The sequence below is a fragment of the Pocillopora damicornis genome, chromosome 3 (assembly GCF_964200805.1).
Source record: "Pocillopora damicornis chromosome 3, jaPocDami1.2, whole genome shotgun sequence".
Taxonomy (NCBI): Eukaryota; Metazoa; Cnidaria; class Anthozoa; order Scleractinia; family Pocilloporidae; genus Pocillopora; species Pocillopora damicornis.
The window spans coordinates 25,491,266-25,511,404 of record NC_142672.1 but is presented as its reverse complement, the minus strand read 5'-3'; the positions used below and the strand labels follow the sequence as shown (position 1 = coordinate 25,511,404).

The following is a 20,139-nucleotide window of genomic DNA, read 5'->3' as shown; positions in this document are numbered from 1 at the left end:
AACCCACTCTGTTTCCAGGTTTGGCTGCCTTGGTTGAACTTTACGTGCAGGCCATCAATACTCCTGGAGTGATTCCTAATGTCCAGTCAGCTTGGGACACATTTGTAGCAGATAAATGTACTGAAGCAACGCACGAAGCCATGAATGTCTACAGCGCCGTCGTGCATTCACAATTGTCCAATCAGCTGCCTTGTGACTCCGAAGACATTCGTAAATGTCATGAAACTGCTCTTGACCAAGCAATTGGTCAGTTACAAGCTGAAACAATCGGAATATCCTCTATTACAACCGAGAGGTACCTCAACGAGCTAGTGGTAAGGAGTTTTCAGACATTGTTTAAACATTCCTCATTCAGTACTTTGGAGTAAAATGATACCGACGAACTTTTGCAAACTTCGTCCAACATTTTTGTGGGGATGAATAAAATTTTCGATTTGTGGTAGAATTCTAACAGGACAAACTCTTTATGATTTCACTCAAGGTTTCGGATCTGGGGGAAATATTTAAAAGCAGCAGAGTACCTGGTCCGAAATCGAGTGCGGTGAAAAGAATAGGTTGTGCAGAAGCATTTCCAAAGCAATGAAATATCCTTGGTTCTTTTTCCACGAGGCTCAAGACTTTCCTCAAGCTTTCCCAACGCTTGTCGTTACACATTTTCTGATGACTATTTTTCGTGCACGTTTCCGCGCCAGGTGGAGGCTACTGCTTGTTAATTTCATGGCGGCATCTAATTGACCTAACTCTAATTTATAAGTGATAAATATTTAGTAACTGTCTGCTTATACAACCATGAATGCCACGAAATAATAGTTACAGTGCTTCCCAACATTCGTTGTTGGACTTACTGGGGGAGAATGTTCGTAAATTTCAATTATTTTGGCACAAGTTACTCACAGAAACAACAAATAAATGTCCAGTTAAAGTTTGGGAACAAACAACAGCACGCAAAGATGAACACTGGTATTTACTGTAAATATAAAAGGGCTTTTTTTTATTTTTTATTTTTATTTCTCAGTCTTTTGCTGACCGAGATTATGTCACGTGGCAGACTGAGAATGATCAGTTTACGCGAGAGGCTTGTGACGCTCTCCTGAAGCAACTCAAAAAGCAACACTTGGATCCAATCCTCGACCAGCTCCATGGAAAGGAAGGCGCCAAAGTCATGTTCGATGACATTGTAGCAGGTTACAAAAAGATTGAGCAGGACTACAAAGCTCGTGCCACCGGAGCTAAACAAGTTTGTGCTGCTGTGTTCTTCGAGTTTCATCCGGTAAATAGGGTTTTTTATTTGGAATTAAAAATTCAGACCAGAAATGAGACAAATTAATGAGGTTTCTAATCTGTCTTCCTTTTTTTTTTCATTGACGTTAATAGTTTCACGGACAGCAAAAAAATACAAACCAAATTCAGTTCCTTTAATACAAGTACATTGCGATTCTTGGTCTTAGTAACTATTATGTTGTTACTAGAGAATATAACTTTATAATCTCTTGGTAGTTACCACAAAGAAAACCAACAGACAAAGCAACGATGTAAGCGAAAGTTCTACTTTTATCACAGGAACTTATGACAGAAATGCAACAATACTTGGGCGTGCTGAAACAATTAAAGGACTTTGACGAGAACTTGAGTCGAGAAATTGCCGCCAAAGCCTATCAAGAGCAAGAGAAGATAAAACTTGAGGTACTGATGACGCAATTTTAATCGACTTAATAATCATATTACTTTTTAACGGAAAAAAAAATTGAGAATGATAAATGCTGGGAACGGAGAATCGGAAATGAAGAATAGGAAAAAGGGAAATGGGAAGAGGGAAAGAAAAAGGAAAATTGGGATTGGAAAATGGAATAGGAATTGTTTTTGTTAACGTTCTGAGGGCTAAAGAAAAGGAACGGAAAATAACATCCTATCTTCAACAAACTTAATCAACTGATTAATAAGAGAACAAAAGCCGATTGAAGTTCATGCTTTCTTTCTCTGTTCTTTGTCAAAAACATTGCTATATTAATTTAGTTTTAATGGCGAGGATATAGAATTTAATCATCTGCTAGACAAAGCATGTGACTTTTCGTTCTCATTTAAGGAGGAACACGAACGTTTACAACAAGAAAATCGTCAGCGCCATAAGGAAGTAAGACATTTTGAGTCAATGTCAGTATCTGAGAAACTGCACACCTACCCCTCCCCTAACTCAACAACAATACAAAAATAACAAGTTAGGGTTAATGTTGGGTCAGGGGAGGGGTAGGTGTGCAGTTGATCAGATTCTGATATTGATTCGACATTTTCACAATCACTAAAGAATTCACTCCACGTTTCAAAAATCGTCAAATCTATCATTTGACGATTTCCATTTGTGCAGATCACAAAAAGAGAATAAAGGAACAAAGAGGACCATTGACTGCTTTTTGTGAGTTTTGCCTTCTCAGACGGAAGCAATAAACATGCACATCTTTGATTCCAGAAAGCACAGACACACGAATTTCATGGCGATGAAATATAATGAAATTCAATTAAAGACGTAGAAAAGTAAGCCTTTTAAAAAAGCGTGAGTACACTCATTCGTGGGAACTAGGTTTTTTGAGTAACATCCGATTTGGTACCAGAGCAGGTGAAATAAAAACAAACAAAAGGCTGACATCTTGTCTGAACGAGTCCTCGTGCCAGGGCCTCCCTCTCTGCCTGCTTATTTTCTCTTGGTTCCATTCCAATGTAATTTTATGATGTGTCAACTTAGATTGATTATTCCTTAATTTTTTTGTTATAAGAATATTACCTCATAATAACTTTACCTTCAAATGTCTCAAAATATATCTTTAGAATGAATAACGCTAGCAAGAATTTATCCCACTTAGTGTTTTCTGTGAAAGATTTTTCAGTAATTTTATCAGAAATTCATTCTGAGTGACTGAGAAATTTGATGATTTTAGCACAGAGGTGAACAAGAGTAGATGCCATAATATTTTTCATCAAGACTCTCCTATAGCTGTCTGACCTAAACTTTTTCCTGTTTGGTAATTAGATGGAAATGCTGCAAGCAAAACAGGAGCAAGAAAAAAAGAGACTCCGTGAACAGATGGAAGCTGAAGCAGCGGTCCAACGGCAACAAATGGAGAACATGGTAAAGGCGAGAATGATGGAAGTTGAAAAACACAGACGAAATTTCATGCAAGAAAACCAAGTACTCAGCCAACGACTAGCACAAATGCAAAAATCAAATGAAGGCATGGAGAAGACAGTGGAGAGCTTGAGACAACAGCTGCTACTCAATCAGAGGCGACAACGGCAAGTTCAAAAGCCGGGATTCTTTGACAGAGCGCTGCAAATGATACCAGTCTTGGGCGGGGTTGCTAGCACCTTATCAAAGTGTAGCGTTATGTAAAGCCTCTAAAGTTATCCCTTATCATGAACACTGGTTCAATTTTTAAATAGTGGCATTATATCAGCTTCCAGTTAATTATAATTTGCAACGAGTTAACAACCTTAAAGTTATGTAACACGTTTTCCGCCAATGGATATGATGGTGATTTTATATATGAAGTGAAAATTGTGCGTTCTCCGTGATACCAATTGGGCTGCAAAACAACTTGAATGTGATCTAAAATAAAATAATTTGAAAAAATAAACCAATCTGCTCTTCTGGTTATTTAATAGCTGGCGCAAGCAAAATCCCCTTTCGGGAGAATTAAGCCCGAAACCTACCTAACCATCGTAAGCTGTGTACGAGAAATATCCTAGATGTTTGGGATATCAAGCTTGTTTCGGTGCGCTCTTGCGGAAGAGAAATGGGGGAGGAAGGGGACAAACGACAAAAAAGGAGACTGCTTGCAATGATTTCCGTCTTTTTTCCCGCCTTTTGTGTTTTTCCCGTCGCCAGGTTTAGCATTTGATAGAATTAAATCACAGCAGTAAAAAGGAGAGGATGTTTAGATGTCTTTTAATGTCGGCCGACTGAATGAAACAACTTAAGGAACGACGGTAGTTATAGGAAAAAAACACAAACATGCAAACAAAAACAAATCATCAAAAACAATATTAAAAACGGTCGCTCGGTGGGACACGAAAGGCATTATTGTTACACAAGTCAGGCCGACAGATTCTGCGATAAATTATCGAGGAAAAAAAGCAAATCAGAACCAAGAAAATTAACCAGTTTTTCCTTCATACAGGGGCTGCCTATATCGAACTAAAGACTACATACTAGTCACTTGTATTCAAACTCTGCACACAAATATCATTCTATGCGTGGTGCGTTCAGCCGTTAAAGAACTATTTCAATGGCTGTGCTTTAGGATCCAGGCAACAGGGATAGAGGTCGTATCTAGGGTCTTTTTCAACCACTCATGCCATCTATAACTACAAAGAGACAAGGATATTTCACAAAAATCCTTTTAATAAATCAATAAAAGTGAGGCTAAAAAAAGTCACAACGTTGGGTAAAAATATACCAACGAAATTGCTATTTACAATGACAAGTGAGACAAACAAGCATTTAAGCTTGTAACACCAATTATCGACTTAAAATTTTCTGACAATTAAAGATTTTCCATACATCTCCAATTTCAAGCATCATCAGTGTAAAGCATCGAAAAATAAGCCTACTTGAAAGCCCAATGCTGCCTGTGAACTGATCCAAGCTCAAGGAATCATTCATCTGTTCCTTTTCTCAAAGTCGGTTTTTCCGTAAGGAGAAAATAAGCTTGTCTGCTTATTAAAATTAATTGAACTAATTAGTTTGAAGTAATTGAGTTAATTAATTTGAATTAATCCATTTAAATAAATCGAGCTTGTCTTCTGCTAGGGTCTCAGCTGCTTGAAAAGATCGAATTATTGGGAGAGTGAAAATTGGGGTTTGGGAAGGAAAGGAAGCTCCTCTCACTCCTTCCCAGACCTCCAATGTCTCACCTCGCACCTTTCTTGACTGTCTCCAAAAAAGGAGAGCCTGGCACAGACGACTAAAGGAGTCTTTCTTTCTTCGCGTCAAAAAGCCACGTTTGGGATCTATGCTAAACTATTTTACTCTGATATCCTAAGAAATTCGTTTTGCGTTCAGATCGGCGAAAACACTGAGTAACATCCAGGTATTTTACTGCTGAAAAGAACTTGCATTTCCGGTATAAGTATAATATACAGTATAAGACGTTTCACGCGGGACTAGAAATTTGGGAACTTCAGCAAACCACCACGACAAACTAAAGGTCTAAATTATGAGCAGAACAATGGCTTAGCACATGCGTTTTAAAACTCAGTTCATTTCTCAGCAGTCCCCTGCAAAACAACAACGTGAAATCACTAAAATTTGCGTGATCTGAGGAGGGAAATACCTACGGTTAATTATCTAAGTTTCCAATTTGAACTCGACGCTGCTCTTATACGTTATGCTGAAATATAGGTGTAGGTCCGTAAGAGACAGTAAGCACGTCCAGCAATTTGCCAAATTCTAAATAAACAGTAGTCTCCATTTGGCGCGAATATCTGCACATTGTTTTTCGTTTCTGTTGCTGTTCGGAAGTTGTCTGTTCCGAGATGCGAAAAGTTTCCGAGAGTAAAGCTCAAGGAAAAGTGAAAGCTTTGAGCAACAGATAATATCTAAGGACAAATGTACGAAAATATTCTTGCGCCAAATGGAGGCTATTGTGTTTATCTTCCTTGAATTATTTTTGCAACGCGCGGGGAAAGTGTTTACGAACAGTTCACCGTTTATTACGTAAGATGTTCACTTTTCAGTGTTCGCTGGTACAACTGTATGAACACAAAAACATGTCCTTTCTTCTGTAACAACCAACAGCAAACAACAACCCTAACGGACGAAAAGTTTGAAAATCGGGGAATATCAGGTAGGGTTTATTCAAGGATATTCTGCAGTTTTGAGCTAGTGGATATTCGGTCACACGATGCATTCAGACCAATCCCGCGCGCGACCAAAAATATTTGATAGAATATATAATGAAATATCATTCTTCTTACTGCTCGCTAAATCAGTTGCCATGGAACCTTTTCTTTCGTCCGTTCAGTCAGCTTCATCATCATCATCATCATCTTCTCATCATCGAAATCATCGCTATCTTCCTCTTCGTCGTCATCATCATCATTATCATCATCGTCGTCGTCGTCACCATCTTGCTCTTTTCTGAATCTTATTCCTTTTTTTTTCAGCTCAGCTTTTGTAAGACGTCGAAGGATCAACCTTTCACCTGCTATATCAATTACCTAACACAGGACAAAAAAAGGACACAACATCAACCACAGCACCAATTATGTGAAACTCTCAACTTGCATTTTCACACCAGATAAATATTTAAAGCACCTTGATACTCCCCACGTATATCGGAATGTTAAGTTTCCTTCGCTTGGAAAAATACACCTGTTTCATTAATTCTATGCAACACTCAAATTACATATTAGCACACAAGATAAATATTCGTCGCATTCAAATACATTTGTCCATATAGCGAGCAGTGAAAGAGAACATTCTATTTTGAATTCAAATATCTACAAGTGACTACAAGACTTTATTTTACAGCAAGGAAAAAGATCTCAGTTTCAAATAACAAACAACAATGGTCCCTGGCGATTAAAATGAGATGAAGGTTCACAAACACATAAACTACAATAAATATTAATTTTTTTTAAAGGGACGAAAACTGTCTAATATCTTCGAAACTATTTTTCGTATACAAATCATTCAAATCATTCAATAATTTTCCAACCTTGTACGACTACATGCAACGAGTTTTATTCCAGTTAACTTCTCCACCAACATAATTGTTACACGATTGTAAGTCAGACAACTCTAAATATTTCTTTTTGATGATCCGGTGTTCTCGCTTTAATGTTTTTCTTCACCTTCCTTGAAGCATCCTCTCAATAAAACCGTACTTTTCTTACAATACTGTATCAATCATATACGAGACACTTAAAAAAAATAATGATAAAAAAACAAATTCAAAACAACTTAAATGTTCTCACTTGTGCCTCGCTGAACTAACGCCTCCTTAGCTATCCTCGTATTATTTCATGCTACAGTAGTTTCTAGTTTGCTTAGTTTTGAGATTGGAAGGAAGATGTACCATTTCCGTATTCCTAGAAGCAAAAAGGAACGCCCACACTCCACAGGAAAGACAAGACAGCAACGAGTAACGAAGGCAGGTCCTTTATTCTGGTGATGGCGATGAGAATAAGAATTGTTTATGTTCAGGGATGTCACAAAAATATGGGAAGCTGCGTAAAGTGTACAAAGAATCAGCTCCACGGTGTGTGCCAAATTGAAGTTCAAAAATATATCACTTTTTAGGATTTACACTGACACGAGACCAAGCAGAGACAAACACATACGATAATTAGTTGAGCAACTTCATCATCAACAATGTCGTTCTTTAATTTTTCTTCAAAAATGAGCTTATGTGACGCGGAAGACCGATGGGCCCTACAATCATCTGACAGTTACAAAATATGAGCAGTGTAGCCAACGAAGAAAAAAAATCAACTGATAAATAAGAATAAGGAAACCATTTAAGAGCGAGAAAATTAGAGCGCAGTGCCGAGTTTGACTAGTGTTCGCGTGTCACGGGTCGCACCTATGAAGTTTAAGCTTTTAAAATGATTTCTTTTTCTTTTTCGTTTGTTTGCTAGCAGGGCGCTTACGCATGATGCACAGCAATGCTTCATTCGTAAAGCACTAATTTTACTGGTTGCATAACATAACGTCTTTTCTAGATCTTTCAGCTGAATGAGATGTCAATGGAAACTGCGCCTCAAAAAGGCTTCTTCCCTCCACTAGTTTAATTAGTCTGTGCAGATGCTTTATTTTATTCAAGACGTGGTAATTTTGCTCTAATTTTGGATACAGAATGGAAACGAGCCGAAGCACTTGTCAGAGGTGACCCTCTAAAACACTTCTTCTTGATTTTTTCCTCTCCTTTTTCATCTTTCTTCCTCTTTTATGCAATACGAGTACACAGTCTCCCCCTCCCTCCTCGGAAAAAAAAAATTTACCCATCGAATTTCATGCCCGCCTCTCTTCTTTTTTCAATTGCTTCTCGCCATTTTCTCTTTTTTCCTTATTACCAAACCCGGAGTACTTTGCTCTTTATTCTATGTTGGTATGGTTTAGCCATATATTTTCGTTTAACACACTTAAAGGGTTTTAGAGTGTAAGGTTTGAAATAGTCATTTTGACAAATTCACTTTTTACAATGTTGTTCTTTAATTTTTCTAAAAAAAAATAAAAAAGGCTTCTATGACAAAGGCGACCGAGGGCCCTACGAGCATCTGACAGAGTTACTCAACATGAGCAGTGCAGCTAAAGACAAAAAGAATCCAACTGATAAATAAGAAGAATGAAACCATTTAAGTGCAAGTAAATTATAGCACCGTGTCAGTTTCTTTTTTGATGTTAATCATTCCACCTACAACTTTTGGTGAATTATTTCCTATCATCAGTACAAACCTTTAAAACGTAAATTTATGACAACAGAATCAACATGACTTTCGCTTTTTAAAACACGCATTTGCATTTAACACAAGAAAAAAACCTTTTTTTTTTGGTTCTTTCTATTTTGTTGGGTTAAGGCTTCCTGTTAATAAAAACGAATATAGATGCTGGCACAGATTGTAGAGAAAAACTTCACCGAATCCAAAGCATGTATGGGTTAACAGTAATTTCAGGTCACATAATCAAACCCAAATAAAAGCATCCCATAATAACAACACAAGCCTAAAAAATTCAAAAATTAACATTTCGCAAAGAAGTTTGGTCCAAGAAAAATTCTCACAATTCATCTTTTTCTCTCTCTTATGTAAGGCATAGCTACAGAAGATTTCTCTAACAAGATTTCGCTAAAACTCAAAGGCCAATCGAATGAACTCGAATGAATCAAACTCCCAAAGTTTACAATTAGGTTTCAGTGATCAAGCATCCACTACACTGGAAACTACTGTCTGTAAATAATATCAAAGTTTTGAAAGCTAAATTTGTTTCTGTCTTAATTTAATCTTAGACAAATTTTCTGGAAACCATAGTCAAAGAAGCAATACATGAACCATTAAAGTACTTAACATGGGCTGTTTACGGTCTCCGCCATCCCCAGCAATGGCTCCTGATGTCACAAAATAGAAATAGAAAATTTCGAAAACAGTGACTGTTCCTGATGTCTACATTGTTTCCCAAGCAGACTACTCTGATAAATTTTATCAAAAGCAACTTGCTGGAAACAATATCTAGTGCTTTTCTGAGGAACGTCTAACTAAAGATTAGATACAACTGAGTGAAACAACAAAAAGACTTTTACATGGTAATCAGTGAACAAAGTGATGCCTCTCCCTTTTACTGCTGTAAACAACTCTTCAATCTCTGTCTTTGTCATCTGAACACTAAACAGAGACAGGTACTTCAGCTTTGGAACACTGCTGAGATGCTGAACCAGGTTCCTGACTCCTCTGCCAAGTGGATTCCACCTTAGATCCAGATTGTTCAGCTCTGGTACATCCTTTAGTGCACGAGCCAGTGCTGATGCTTCATCTTCACCCATATTTGTATACGACAGGTCCAGCTGAGTCAAATTGGGCACACTGTTCAGGTTCTTGGCCAGTTCAATGATCCCGTGACCCAGTGCATTGTGAGCCATATTCAGTTTTTTTAACTTGTTTAAGTGCTGTAATGAGGCAGCCAGTGCAGCACATTCCTTTTCTCCCATTTGTACATGATTTAACTCTAAAATAGTCAACTGTGGCACGTGATGAAGATTCTCAGCCAAATGACTCACACCGCTGTGTAAGGGGTTCCGTGACAAGCAGAGTTCATGTAAGTTTGGAGAGTGGTGCAGTGACTCAGCAATAAAAGCAGCACACTTTTCTGTTAGATTGATACAATAAAGTTCTAAACTGTGGAGATTGTCAGTAAAATTAATTCTGTGAATCACGCTCTCAATCGAATTAACTTCCAAGCCATCTGTCACGCTTCCCCATAGAGCAATATCTCGAGGAGCTGTTAAGAAGGGAAACAAGTTCTTCAACAGAACAAAATCCTCAACTGTTGGCAGAAATAAATCAACCTCTCTCACCAGTGACAAACAATGTTGTTGTGTCTGGTCAGATCTGTTCTCAGTCAAAGACAGTGCAATGTTGTCGTCTTCATTATTTCGCAGATTATCCACAGGTGGCTGAGAAGAACAAACCGGCGCTGATATCAGTTCATGAAACAGTTTAGAACGAAGAACAGCATATGTTATGCGACGTAGATAAATAAAGTTTCTCATTTCGCTTTTTTTGAGGAAAAAGTCCGCCTTGCGTAAATCGGCGTATTTTTTAAAATACTTTAATTTCTCCAGAGCACGTTAAAAGGACCGCGTTCAAGTCAAACAATATGGATAGAAAATCATCATAATAACTCTTCCAATCTGAGTAAAATAAATTACTCTTCCAACCTGAGTAAAATAAATAGTTTGGAAAACTGGCGGTGCCTTTGAAGAAGTTTTTCTCAGCAGCAGTAGACACGTGTTCGTCATAAAGCATTACAACATGGTTAACACATGAGAGAAATGCAGAATACACAGCTAGTCTGTCTGAGGCTGGACAACGAAACAAATAATCGACACAGAATAGAATAAACTCCCTTTGTGCATGAGTCAAATCTTCGACAGAAGGCGTCCTAGTAAAATTGTAATTTGTGAGACCTTCTTTCTCTCCGACATAACGTAGATGATCAAAAACAATGCCAGCAGCTTCTGATGACAACTCACGAACGAATTTTAGAACTTCTGCCATCTTCCTTGACTTTTCAAACGTATCCATTCCTGACAAGCAGGTGACGGTTTCATTCTTCTTAACCTTCGCTTCTTGAACGATGAACCAAGCGGCAAGAAACTCCTGAACGGACTTGTGAAGAAAAGACACGATCTTCTCACGGTTCAAAGCAGAAAGTTTGGAAACTTGGAAAAAACCGACATGAATAAGCTTCTCGAAGAGATTACCAGGCGGAAATTTACTGAAGTTAAAATGAAGGCAGCCCTCCAAAAGAGCATCGAATGCAAGTTTTCCTATTTTGGAAAGTTCCTCTTGATATTCATCTATGCTTTTATCTGTTGCGACGTTGTCTGAGTCTTTAATAGCCATATGATCCAAGAGAGTCTGAATAAATTCTACGTAAATTTCCGCACGAGATGTTGGTAATTGAGGTTTTTTCTTCTTCCACAGAAGACACAACATCAACAACAATAGCGGAATCTCTGCCATCTTCATGAGGTCATGCTTTCTTAGGTATTCAAGTAGCCCTTCAACATCTTCCTCATCAGGAAGAATCTTATTTGCAAACTGTTTCTTCTGTTCCCAGCTATCGAACCCGTTAAGTTCAAACTGAGCGTGACTTGGCACTCTAAGCTCATCCTCTTTCACTGGCCGCGTTGTGATCATTACACAACAGTCTCTTAGTTGACTGCCTCTCCAAATCTGGTGAATTAGGGATGATTTTTCACCGCTGTACTCATCATATCCATCCAAAATGAGCAGCACTTTTTCCTGGTTCTGACGGACATATTCACACAAGTTATTGACTGCCATCGGGTCATCAGCAGACAACAGTTCCGCTGTTTTTAACATGGTACAGAGGTCCGAAATACCACAAACGTCTCGTAACCTGATTAACAGTAAAATATTGAACTTTTCGAGGATCTTCTTTCTGCCATTTGCCCAATCCACAGCTACTTTTTGAGTGAAAGTAGACTTTCCTATTCCAGGTCTTCCATACACCAGAATTCGTCTACGGATGGGATGATGTTCGTCACCTTCAAATACTTCACTGCTGTCTCCCAGCCTTTTTTTCGTTGTCCCGTCAGGTTTCCTGTGGTCTTGTAAAAACGTTACTTGTATGTAAATGTCATTAATGTGTACGGTGTTGTCTGGGTCCCATGGTGTTATTTTCACTTGACACATGGTGTTGTAAAGCGCCCTCAACTGATTCCGGTACCATTCCCAAAATTCTGTTACAGACGAGTCTGTAGACAAAAAATAAGTAGCTTGGTAAAAATTCTCTTTCTCCCACATCGAAAAGAAAATTACTCGAGAAGGGTTTTTAAACAATAAGGAGAATATTTCTTTCTATCTGTAATTTGTAACTTTGACGACGTCACTCCATAATTCCAAAAGTAAATATTCACATTTTCACTATCTGATCACTATGGTGTTTCTTTTTTTTTTTTTTTTTTTTTTTTTTGGGGGGGGGGGGGGGGGTTGGGGGGTTCGATTTGCCCCTAATTCTCCAGTACAGTCTCCGATCCTCCCGTGAAGTGGAGAAGCGGGGGCTCATTTCACGAACAGCGGCTGGTAATCGAGGTTACTGTTTGTTCCGCTACACGAAAATCTTAAAAGATATATTGATTTCTTCTGTGACAAGTGAAATTATTATTAAGACAAACATTAGGGAAAATCTCAAATATTGTAGTAACTATGAGTTTCTAAAGCTGAAACTTCGAACATTAGCCCCTCGCGGGACCGATTGGGTTATTTGTGGTTTCTAAAATGGGGGTTTGGCTAAAAGGAGGGAAGGGGTAAAGCGGGAGATTCAAGATGTCTTATGAGTATGTTGCAGCCGAGCCTTCCCTCTCTTGCTAATGTAATAACCTTTTGAAGATTTTTTCAGACCATTCTCTATTTTCATTGTCAAACGCCGTTAATCTTGCTGCCGACTCTCTTCCATTTTTCGAATTTCTGCGAAAGCCTCTCTAAATCTTCGTCACTAAGAACTCCTTGCTTGACAACAAACATAAAGTCATCACAGCAAAGCATCAAGATGAGAGGATAGCGAGTAGTACATATTACATCTATTCATGTCATTTTGCTGGATCTACACATATTTATTTTACAAAGGCAGGGGAAAGGAAGATGGGGTTGGGGGGTGGGGGTCACCGGGCACGCCAACTTCAACTTGTACAACTTCAACTTGGTTAAATGAAATTTACATAACGAACTGTTTTACAAGTTCAGAGCCGAGCTGAAAGGAGGAAACGCAAGGATTCTTTCGCCAAAATGTTAACTTCACTCAATCACTCAGTTGATTTCACGAGGGAACTCTGCATTCCACGGCCACTCAAGCTTGCCAGTCACGTGATAAGCCGCAAGCCGGAAGTCCTGAATGTTTTTAAAATATGTTTCATTGTTATTGATCACTCCTTGTAGTGGTAATAGTTTGGCTCAACATATTATAGATGACCTTTATACCAAAAAAAAAAAGAGAAATTTTCAATGAAATACTGGAGTAAAAACATTCCGTGCCTATTTGAGGACATGTTGAATGTTGCGTGACAAATGATGGTACTGAGTCACGGAACTTGTGTCTAGCGGACTCAACTTCACTGACAAATTTTATGAGCGCACAAGGCAGGAAACGAGTGAAATTCCATAAAGTTATTTCCGTTTTGGCAATCATCAAGATCTGCCCACTGTACCAGAGATGAGGTTCACCTCCGCATGCTGTTGTAGTACATGTATCTCAAATCAGTCAGTATACAAAACATGCATAAACGTCTAAACTATTCTATTGGGTAAAACGTATCAAGCGGGGCTACCTTACGGTAAGAGAACGAAAATTATTCAAGCAACACGAGTATAATTACAGGGGATTGTGGTTTTTATGATTACAGTGAATAAAAACGCGATCAGAGAATAAGGGCCTTTCCATTTGCTAGTAAAATGTAATCGCGTGAGTTCTCTTCGACTTGTAAAACGACACACTTTAATGGTTACAGCATATGGAAACCTCAAAATGTCCCTTGCAGCCAAGCAACTTCTCCCTAGGAGCCATCTATGTTACAGAATTTTCATCCAAAAAGGACAAGTTTTGCATTGATTTTATTGGTAAATCATTAGCTTATTTGTTAATTATAACCTTCCTTTCGGTCTTAAGCACTTTCTGCGACAGAACGAAATTGAAGAAATAAATGTACTTTGGTCAGTCATACCGATTTTACTCGTTCTTTCATTTGACTACGGATCCCAAAATTAGATAGAGGACTATAATCGTAACTCCACCAAGAAAGAAGGATGTTGTCTTAAATTTAAATCAAAGCTGGCCGATAAACGATAAAAATTCTTATTCGAAATGATTTCAACACTTATTCTGTGGAGCCGACAAAAATACCTGGATCTCGCTATTATTTTGTCAAGTCTATTTATAGACTACTAAGTAAGTGGCTGACTCTTCTTATCACCGATTGCTATTTCAACTTACCCTTTACTCGAAGTTATGGAGCAACTTATCTCATCCAACATGTATTAAAGATGGCTGCGCAAGTTAAAGTTCCTTTGAGAAATAAAGTCATAGTGCAAGAAATGAAAAGATTAGTTTCTATAGAATACTGGGGCGGAAATCGGTGGCCTTTCTTGTATCGTACCGGATTGAATCCAAGGAGCAAATGGACAGTAAAACTCATACATATGCTCACACAAATTTGAGAGGAAGAGTTACGTTTTTCTGCTCCCTTTTTTCGTTTCGCGTTTATAATCACTGACTCTTCAAGATATAAGAAATTAATTAAAGCACTTGCAACTTGGTATAAAACGCAAACTTAAGGAGCAGACTCGGCACACTGCAATAATAAAGGAAGCGCAACCCAACAAAATTTACACTGAACAGTTTCTCTATTTAAATACTGATGTACATATTTTCGTTACTTGTCACGCATTATTTTCAGAGGAAGTTGAAAGAAGTCTCTGTTTTTCACCAATAAATTTACTATTGTTTCACGAAATTTGCAAAAACAGCTGAAAAAGATTGGTGTGAACTAAAACATTAAGCGAATTACGCATCATGTTTGAAATACTGACGACATAAACCCCTGCCTTTTAACATTCAATGGTTTTTTGGCAAACTATAAAAATGTGATGTAACTTGACAATACTGAAACGCTAGAAAAAGCATGTACACTCACTAACGCTTCCAAAGTGAAAATTTACAAGAGGATTCCTTCAACGAGTATGTGAGGAAGGACAAACGAATCATGTGACACCTCCAATGAGGACATCATCAAACTACCTGCTCAGTATGTGTGTGCTTATCCTTAACTGGGGGGACCATGATAACAATGGGGTGGGGGGAGGGGGGAAGTAGTGGTAAGATTTATGGACAAGCCTTTACATTAACAATACAGCGGACGAGTTCATTCATTGTCTCGTTTTTTGAAAATGTTACTACCCTGTTTCTGAATTTGTTGCAATCTCTCTTGATTATTCAACGAAAAAGAAAACCATATCTTCAAGAAAGGTACACCTCTTCCACACTGTTTTTATTTGCAAAATGCACTGAGCTACACAATGATTCCTGCAGAGGACATCATGGACTTACTAAAGCTTTGCCTAAAGTCAACTTACTTCCATTACAACGGTAAACACTACAAACAGTTACACGGTACAGCTATGGAGTCTCCAGTTTCTGTTGTGGTAACAGAAATTGTGATGCAAAACATCGAGAAACGCGGCCTTTAGACTTGCCGACAAAAGATACCGCTTTGGTTATGCTACGTTGACGAGAAATTTACCGCCGTACAACACGCCGAAATCGACGCATTTCACCACCACCTTAATGGACACAACACTTACATACAGTTTAACAGAGAGGTCGAAGAAAATGTTAAATTACCTTTTCTAGACTGCCTGGTAAGCCGTGAAGACAACTTATTATGAACAACAGTTTACAACGAACCGACACAAAACAGATTACTGGACGAGTCATCCTACAACCCGACATTCGGCACAAAGCCACGACTATCAGGACTCCAAAGCGACGAGCGCAGCTAGTATGCTCAACATCAACATAGAGATCAACGATGAATCCATAATGAGTGGGCACGCCAAAACAAGTTACGTAATGTGGGTCCTTATATGGTCCTCACCGACTCTTCTCGTACTATGGATTATCCTGGCCCGTGTCTAAATCCCTGGAGCACGACTACGTCTGGTCTGGAGTCTCACAACCTGAAATTGAAGGAGACATCAGGAGTTCTGTATCTCTACTCTCCGTTCGATTTTTTCCGCAGACTATCTTGATTTGCATCCAGAATAATAACGCTGCATTAACAAGGAGCTATCCATTGTCTCGTTTGTCGCGGATTACTGCGTCGCATTTAGACACTGTGTATTGTGGAATACCAGCATGCCTCACGCTAAGATGTATTGGAAGTCAAGCAATATACTTCAGAGGGCAGTTGTCATCCTTGTTATGGATGATAGATTGTCGTCATAATTCGGTGCGCTACACTAAGAACACAAAGACTAAACGCAGAAAGGCCAGGATCGCGTATTATTCCAAAAGTATTGCGACTTATCAGTTGTTAATGGCCTGTGGCGATGTCCATCCACAACCGGACCAGTATTAAAAAAAGCATTTGACGCTGTTTGCTTCAAAACGGTGATAACCAGGCTGTACCACCTCTGTTTTCAAAGAGTGTTCTTGAATGGTTAGTTAATTACCTATCCGGCAGGAGACACTATGTTCAGATCGATGACCGCAAGTCGTCACCTACGCTATCCGAGTTTGGAATCCCTCAGGGCTCAATCCTCGGACCGATGTTGTTCAATCGCCACGTCGCGGATCTTCAAGGCATCCTTCCACCAGCAGTTAGAAGCTCCCAGTATGCCAACGACACAACAACATACGCCAGCTGTATTGCGTCGCAGATTTCATATCCGGTAGAAAGCATGAATATAAGCCTGGCAAGCCTTAGCGACTGGTCGAATGACTCGAACCTGGCCCTCAACTCTAAAAGACCAAGGTGATGCTAATCTCCTCCTCACAGATGGCATGTGTGTATTCCATTGGGAATTTGGAGTTCGTACTTAAGATCTCCGGCACTCCACTTGAACGTTTGGATGTAGCAAAACTCTTAGGAGTACACATCGACTCAAATCTTAAATGGGAATTTCATATAAATTCTATTTTTAAATCCTGCTACGCGACTCTGAGGATTTTAAGGAAAATAAGGAACTTTACTGACTTCAAATTACGTAAACATTTGGGAGAAACACCAATTTTATCTAAGATCAGTTACTGTGATATTGCTTTGATCCTCTACCGAAGTTCCTCACAGCCAGACTACAAAGGCTCTAGTTCGCTATCGCTAGTTTTTTTTAACTACGTATGTAAACAGTATTATCCACTATTTTAAATCTTGGTTGGCTACCTATTCTGGAGCTTAGGGACTTTTCGCTTTTAAAGACTGTCTTCAAAGCACTCTATACCTATAACTGGCCTTCCTACTAAAATCTTCAAGTCGTAAAGCCTTTGAGACATCTTCATTCTGATGTAGCGCCAAGGTTACTTGTTCCACCAGTTCAAGGCACTTACAGCCATGGTCTTTAATGATTTGCCAATCAAAATAAGAAACTACTCGAACTTCAGGGAAGAATGTAGGTTCTGTAAAACATTTTTGAAAGTGCGTGCTTTGTCTTCCTTGTAAGACCTTTCCTTCTTCAAGCCCGCTTTTGCATTCATTTATTAAATATCCGCAAAAGCGTATCGATCATACACTAACTTGGTAGTTTTGTAATAAATTTTCTCGAGTATTGTCTAATACATCTAAATTTTTATAGATAGCACTTTTGTAGGACCTTCACAGTTGAAGAGCCCTATCTTTTGTTGTGGATATCCTGTGAATAGATCATTATTATTACTAGACACTCACCGACTTACTACCACTACCGAAGCTAACGACAACGCAACTCCTCCTACCACACCGTACATAAATGGCATATTTGAAATCATCTCGCGCATCCACGTCGCTTACAAACCTATTACTACACTACGTCAGTTACTAACTAACGTCACAGACAAAGACGAACCGAGGAACAGACAGGGAGCCGTTCATAAGATCAGTCGCTCCGACTGTCACGCCTTCTACATCGGTGAGATTGGCAGAAACCTCACAACTGACTGAACACAAGCGAGCGACGAGGAAAGGCGATGTCAACAGTCACATTTCGTGAAATTTTGCCTCCACTACACAACCGAACACACAAAACAACACTTGGAGGCATGGACGCGTCGGTCAGCCAGGCCCATGATACATTTTATTAACTCACGTGATAAAAATCCACGGTTACAGTAATTCTAAGAACACGCCACGGCCGGACACGTAAACCCGAAAAAAACAACTATTGGAAAAATAGGGACCGTGTAACCCCAACCTATGCCATGGCGTCGCCTTTTGGGTTATAAAGCAAAACTAATAAAAGAAAGCCTAAAAACATGAATATGAGCATAAAACGAGATGCTACATAAAATAGCTGAGAAAGAAAGGGACCACCACGGATGGTAACGAGATTATGGCTAACAGAATAAGTGAAAACTTAACTAAACAAAGCAAGATGACGCGGCGAGGCCGACTGTAGAATGACACGCATAACTAACCGGTCTCTCTTTAAAACCCCCTAACCGCCGTCTCACGCACGCTACACTAGAACCCAGTTCACCGTTCCGTGCCGGCAAAATAATAGTTTATGTCAATTCTAATTTACACAAATTACATCTTTTGCCTCCACTACACAACCGAACACACAAAACAACACTTAGAAGCATGGGCGCGTCCGTCAGCCAGGCCCATGCTAGATAGTAAAAGAAAGGGCTTGAGCTCAGACGGACAGAGATTTAGAGGCTTCAAGCCTGATAGATGTTTTCAGCTTCTACGGAAGCTCAGCGACCGTGACGCTGAATGTTTTTCTCCGAGACGCCTGAATTGGCTGCCAGAGTAGCTCCTCCTGATCTCGTGGAATGAGTACTAAACCTTGATATGTCAGGTACAATATCCGGAAAAGACTTCTTAAAGGAATCCCTATACGCAGAGTAACTGATAGGCTTGTTAACCGAAACTAAACGCTTACGATTTTCTGAAGACGAAATAGGACGAAAAAGATACTCCTCAGAATTTCCGGCTCTATGCGCTTTGCTCATGTACGCCATGAGAAGATAGCAAGGACAAGTAGACGAACGGGTTTCAGCGATGACGACAGCACGGCTTTCTCTAATTGATCTGTTTTGCTTTTCTTAGTAAAAATAGTAACGTAACTAGAAAAGAATTGAACATGCTTAATACAAATGAGACATAATTCTGAACTTCTGAAAAAGCCGGAAAAGGCGAGGACGAACATAACTAAGCTTCTTAAATGCAAAATATTGCCAAAGTCAGTCCTTTCAGCAAGTTGCTTGAGATGGGTCACCTCGAGGGGTTCTTTCCTATGAGAGGCTCGTTGGCAAACAAGACGAAGAGCTCCCTCCTTCGCGGAGATAACGGTGGGGTGTAGGGTAGAAGCCACTTGAAAGCGTAAAACGCGCAGTTGATGGCAGATGCCGACTTATTCCGATTACTGTAGAAGAAACTGCAGATAGAGGGCACAATCCATGGGACCGACAGGAAAAGTGGGAACGCCCAACACGCCTTTGGCGAACTCTGCCCATATACTGAAGGCACTCAAATAGTTTTCCAATGACCCGGACGCCCTCGAAGCAAGCACCGTAAGCTTGAGCTTTCGCCTCAGCTGGTTGACCTGACAGTGGTCGGAGCTTTCAGAAGACCAAAACCCAGAGGAGAAGATATCTTAAACAATAAAGTAAGAACACTGGTGAGCTAACCCATATACGGGACCCCCAAGGGATAACAAAAGAGTTCAATACCCGTCCAGGGTATGACGCAGAAAAAACCAAACTGCAAGGAAAAAGTTGAGCCCATCCGGGGTATAAAACTCGGGTAATAGAGCCCGTCCGGGGTACGGCAATGACAGCGTCCACGTCATAGGCATATAGAACCCACCCAGGGTCAATAACCAGCCAGAACATTTAAATAATCTCAAGACAGCTTCGTAAGTCTATCGACCTGAAATTCAAATCTTTATTTTGCCCATCAGGGGTACAAGAATAAACCCACCAAGGGTATAAACATTGAACCCATTTAGGGCGTAATAAAGACGGTAAGGAACAAACAAACCCGTAAACAAAAAAAAAATAAATATGAGCTCTTTGTTGCTGTTCGTAATCACGCTGGAAACTTTGGCTTCATCCATAGCCACGGCGAAGGAAAAAACAGAGAGAACTAAACCAAGCAAGATGACGCGGCGAGGCTGACGATAGAATGACACGCATAACTAACCGGTCACTATTTC

General features: G+C 39.5%; 2 protein-coding genes and 1 pseudogene across 5 annotated transcripts in view; 2 read left to right on the top strand and 1 right to left on the bottom strand.

Annotated features, from left to right (window-relative positions):
• Nucleotides 1-3,626, top strand: part of LOC113668049 (guanylate-binding protein 6) — a 36,912-nt gene extending 33,286 nt beyond the window's left edge. For all 4 annotated transcript variants that reach the window (XM_089201443.1, XM_089201444.1, XM_089201445.1 and 1 more), the window contains 5 exons: nucleotides 19-314; nucleotides 1,016-1,270; nucleotides 1,561-1,683; nucleotides 2,084-2,131; nucleotides 3,023-3,626. In XM_089201443.1, the coding sequence (XP_089057569.1) occupies nucleotides 19-314; nucleotides 1,016-1,270; nucleotides 1,561-1,683; nucleotides 2,084-2,131; nucleotides 3,023-3,382 (1,082 nt within the window). In that variant the 3' untranslated portion in view covers nucleotides 3,383-3,626. The remainder of the gene's footprint in view (nucleotides 1-18; nucleotides 315-1,015; nucleotides 1,271-1,560; nucleotides 1,684-2,083; nucleotides 2,132-3,022) is intronic.
• Nucleotides 3,627-5,973: 2,347 nt separating this feature from the next.
• Nucleotides 5,974-11,928, bottom strand: LOC149049049 (NLR family CARD domain-containing protein 4-like). The gene is made up of 3 exons (XM_089199580.1): nucleotides 10,425-11,928; nucleotides 9,291-10,180; nucleotides 5,974-6,210 (listed from the first exon to the last, which is right to left on the bottom strand). Exons 1-3 carry the CDS (start codon nucleotides 11,926-11,928, stop codon nucleotides 5,974-5,976), a joined length of 2,631 nt encoding a protein of 876 aa, XP_089055706.1.
• Nucleotides 11,929-16,467: 4,539 nt separating this feature from the next.
• On the top strand, nucleotides 16,468-17,444 carry LOC149049048 (uncharacterized; annotated as a pseudogene).
• Nucleotides 17,445-20,139: the final 2,695 nt, after the last annotated feature.

Bases quoted from the DNA above. Each gene is read 5' to 3' on its own strand.
- LOC149049049 (XM_089199580.1), bottom strand. From the start codon at position 11,928: ATGTGTCAAGTGAAAATAACACCATGGGACCCAGACAACACCGTACAC. The intron at 10,181-10,424 runs GTTGGAAGAGTA...AACTGATATCAG, and splicing joins AAACTATTTATTTTACTCAG to CGCCGGTTTGTTCTTCTCAG. The intron at 6,211-9,290 runs GTAAAAGTCTTT...GTCCTGTGTTAG, and splicing joins CTTTGTTCACTGATTACCAT to GTAATTGATATAGCAGGTGA.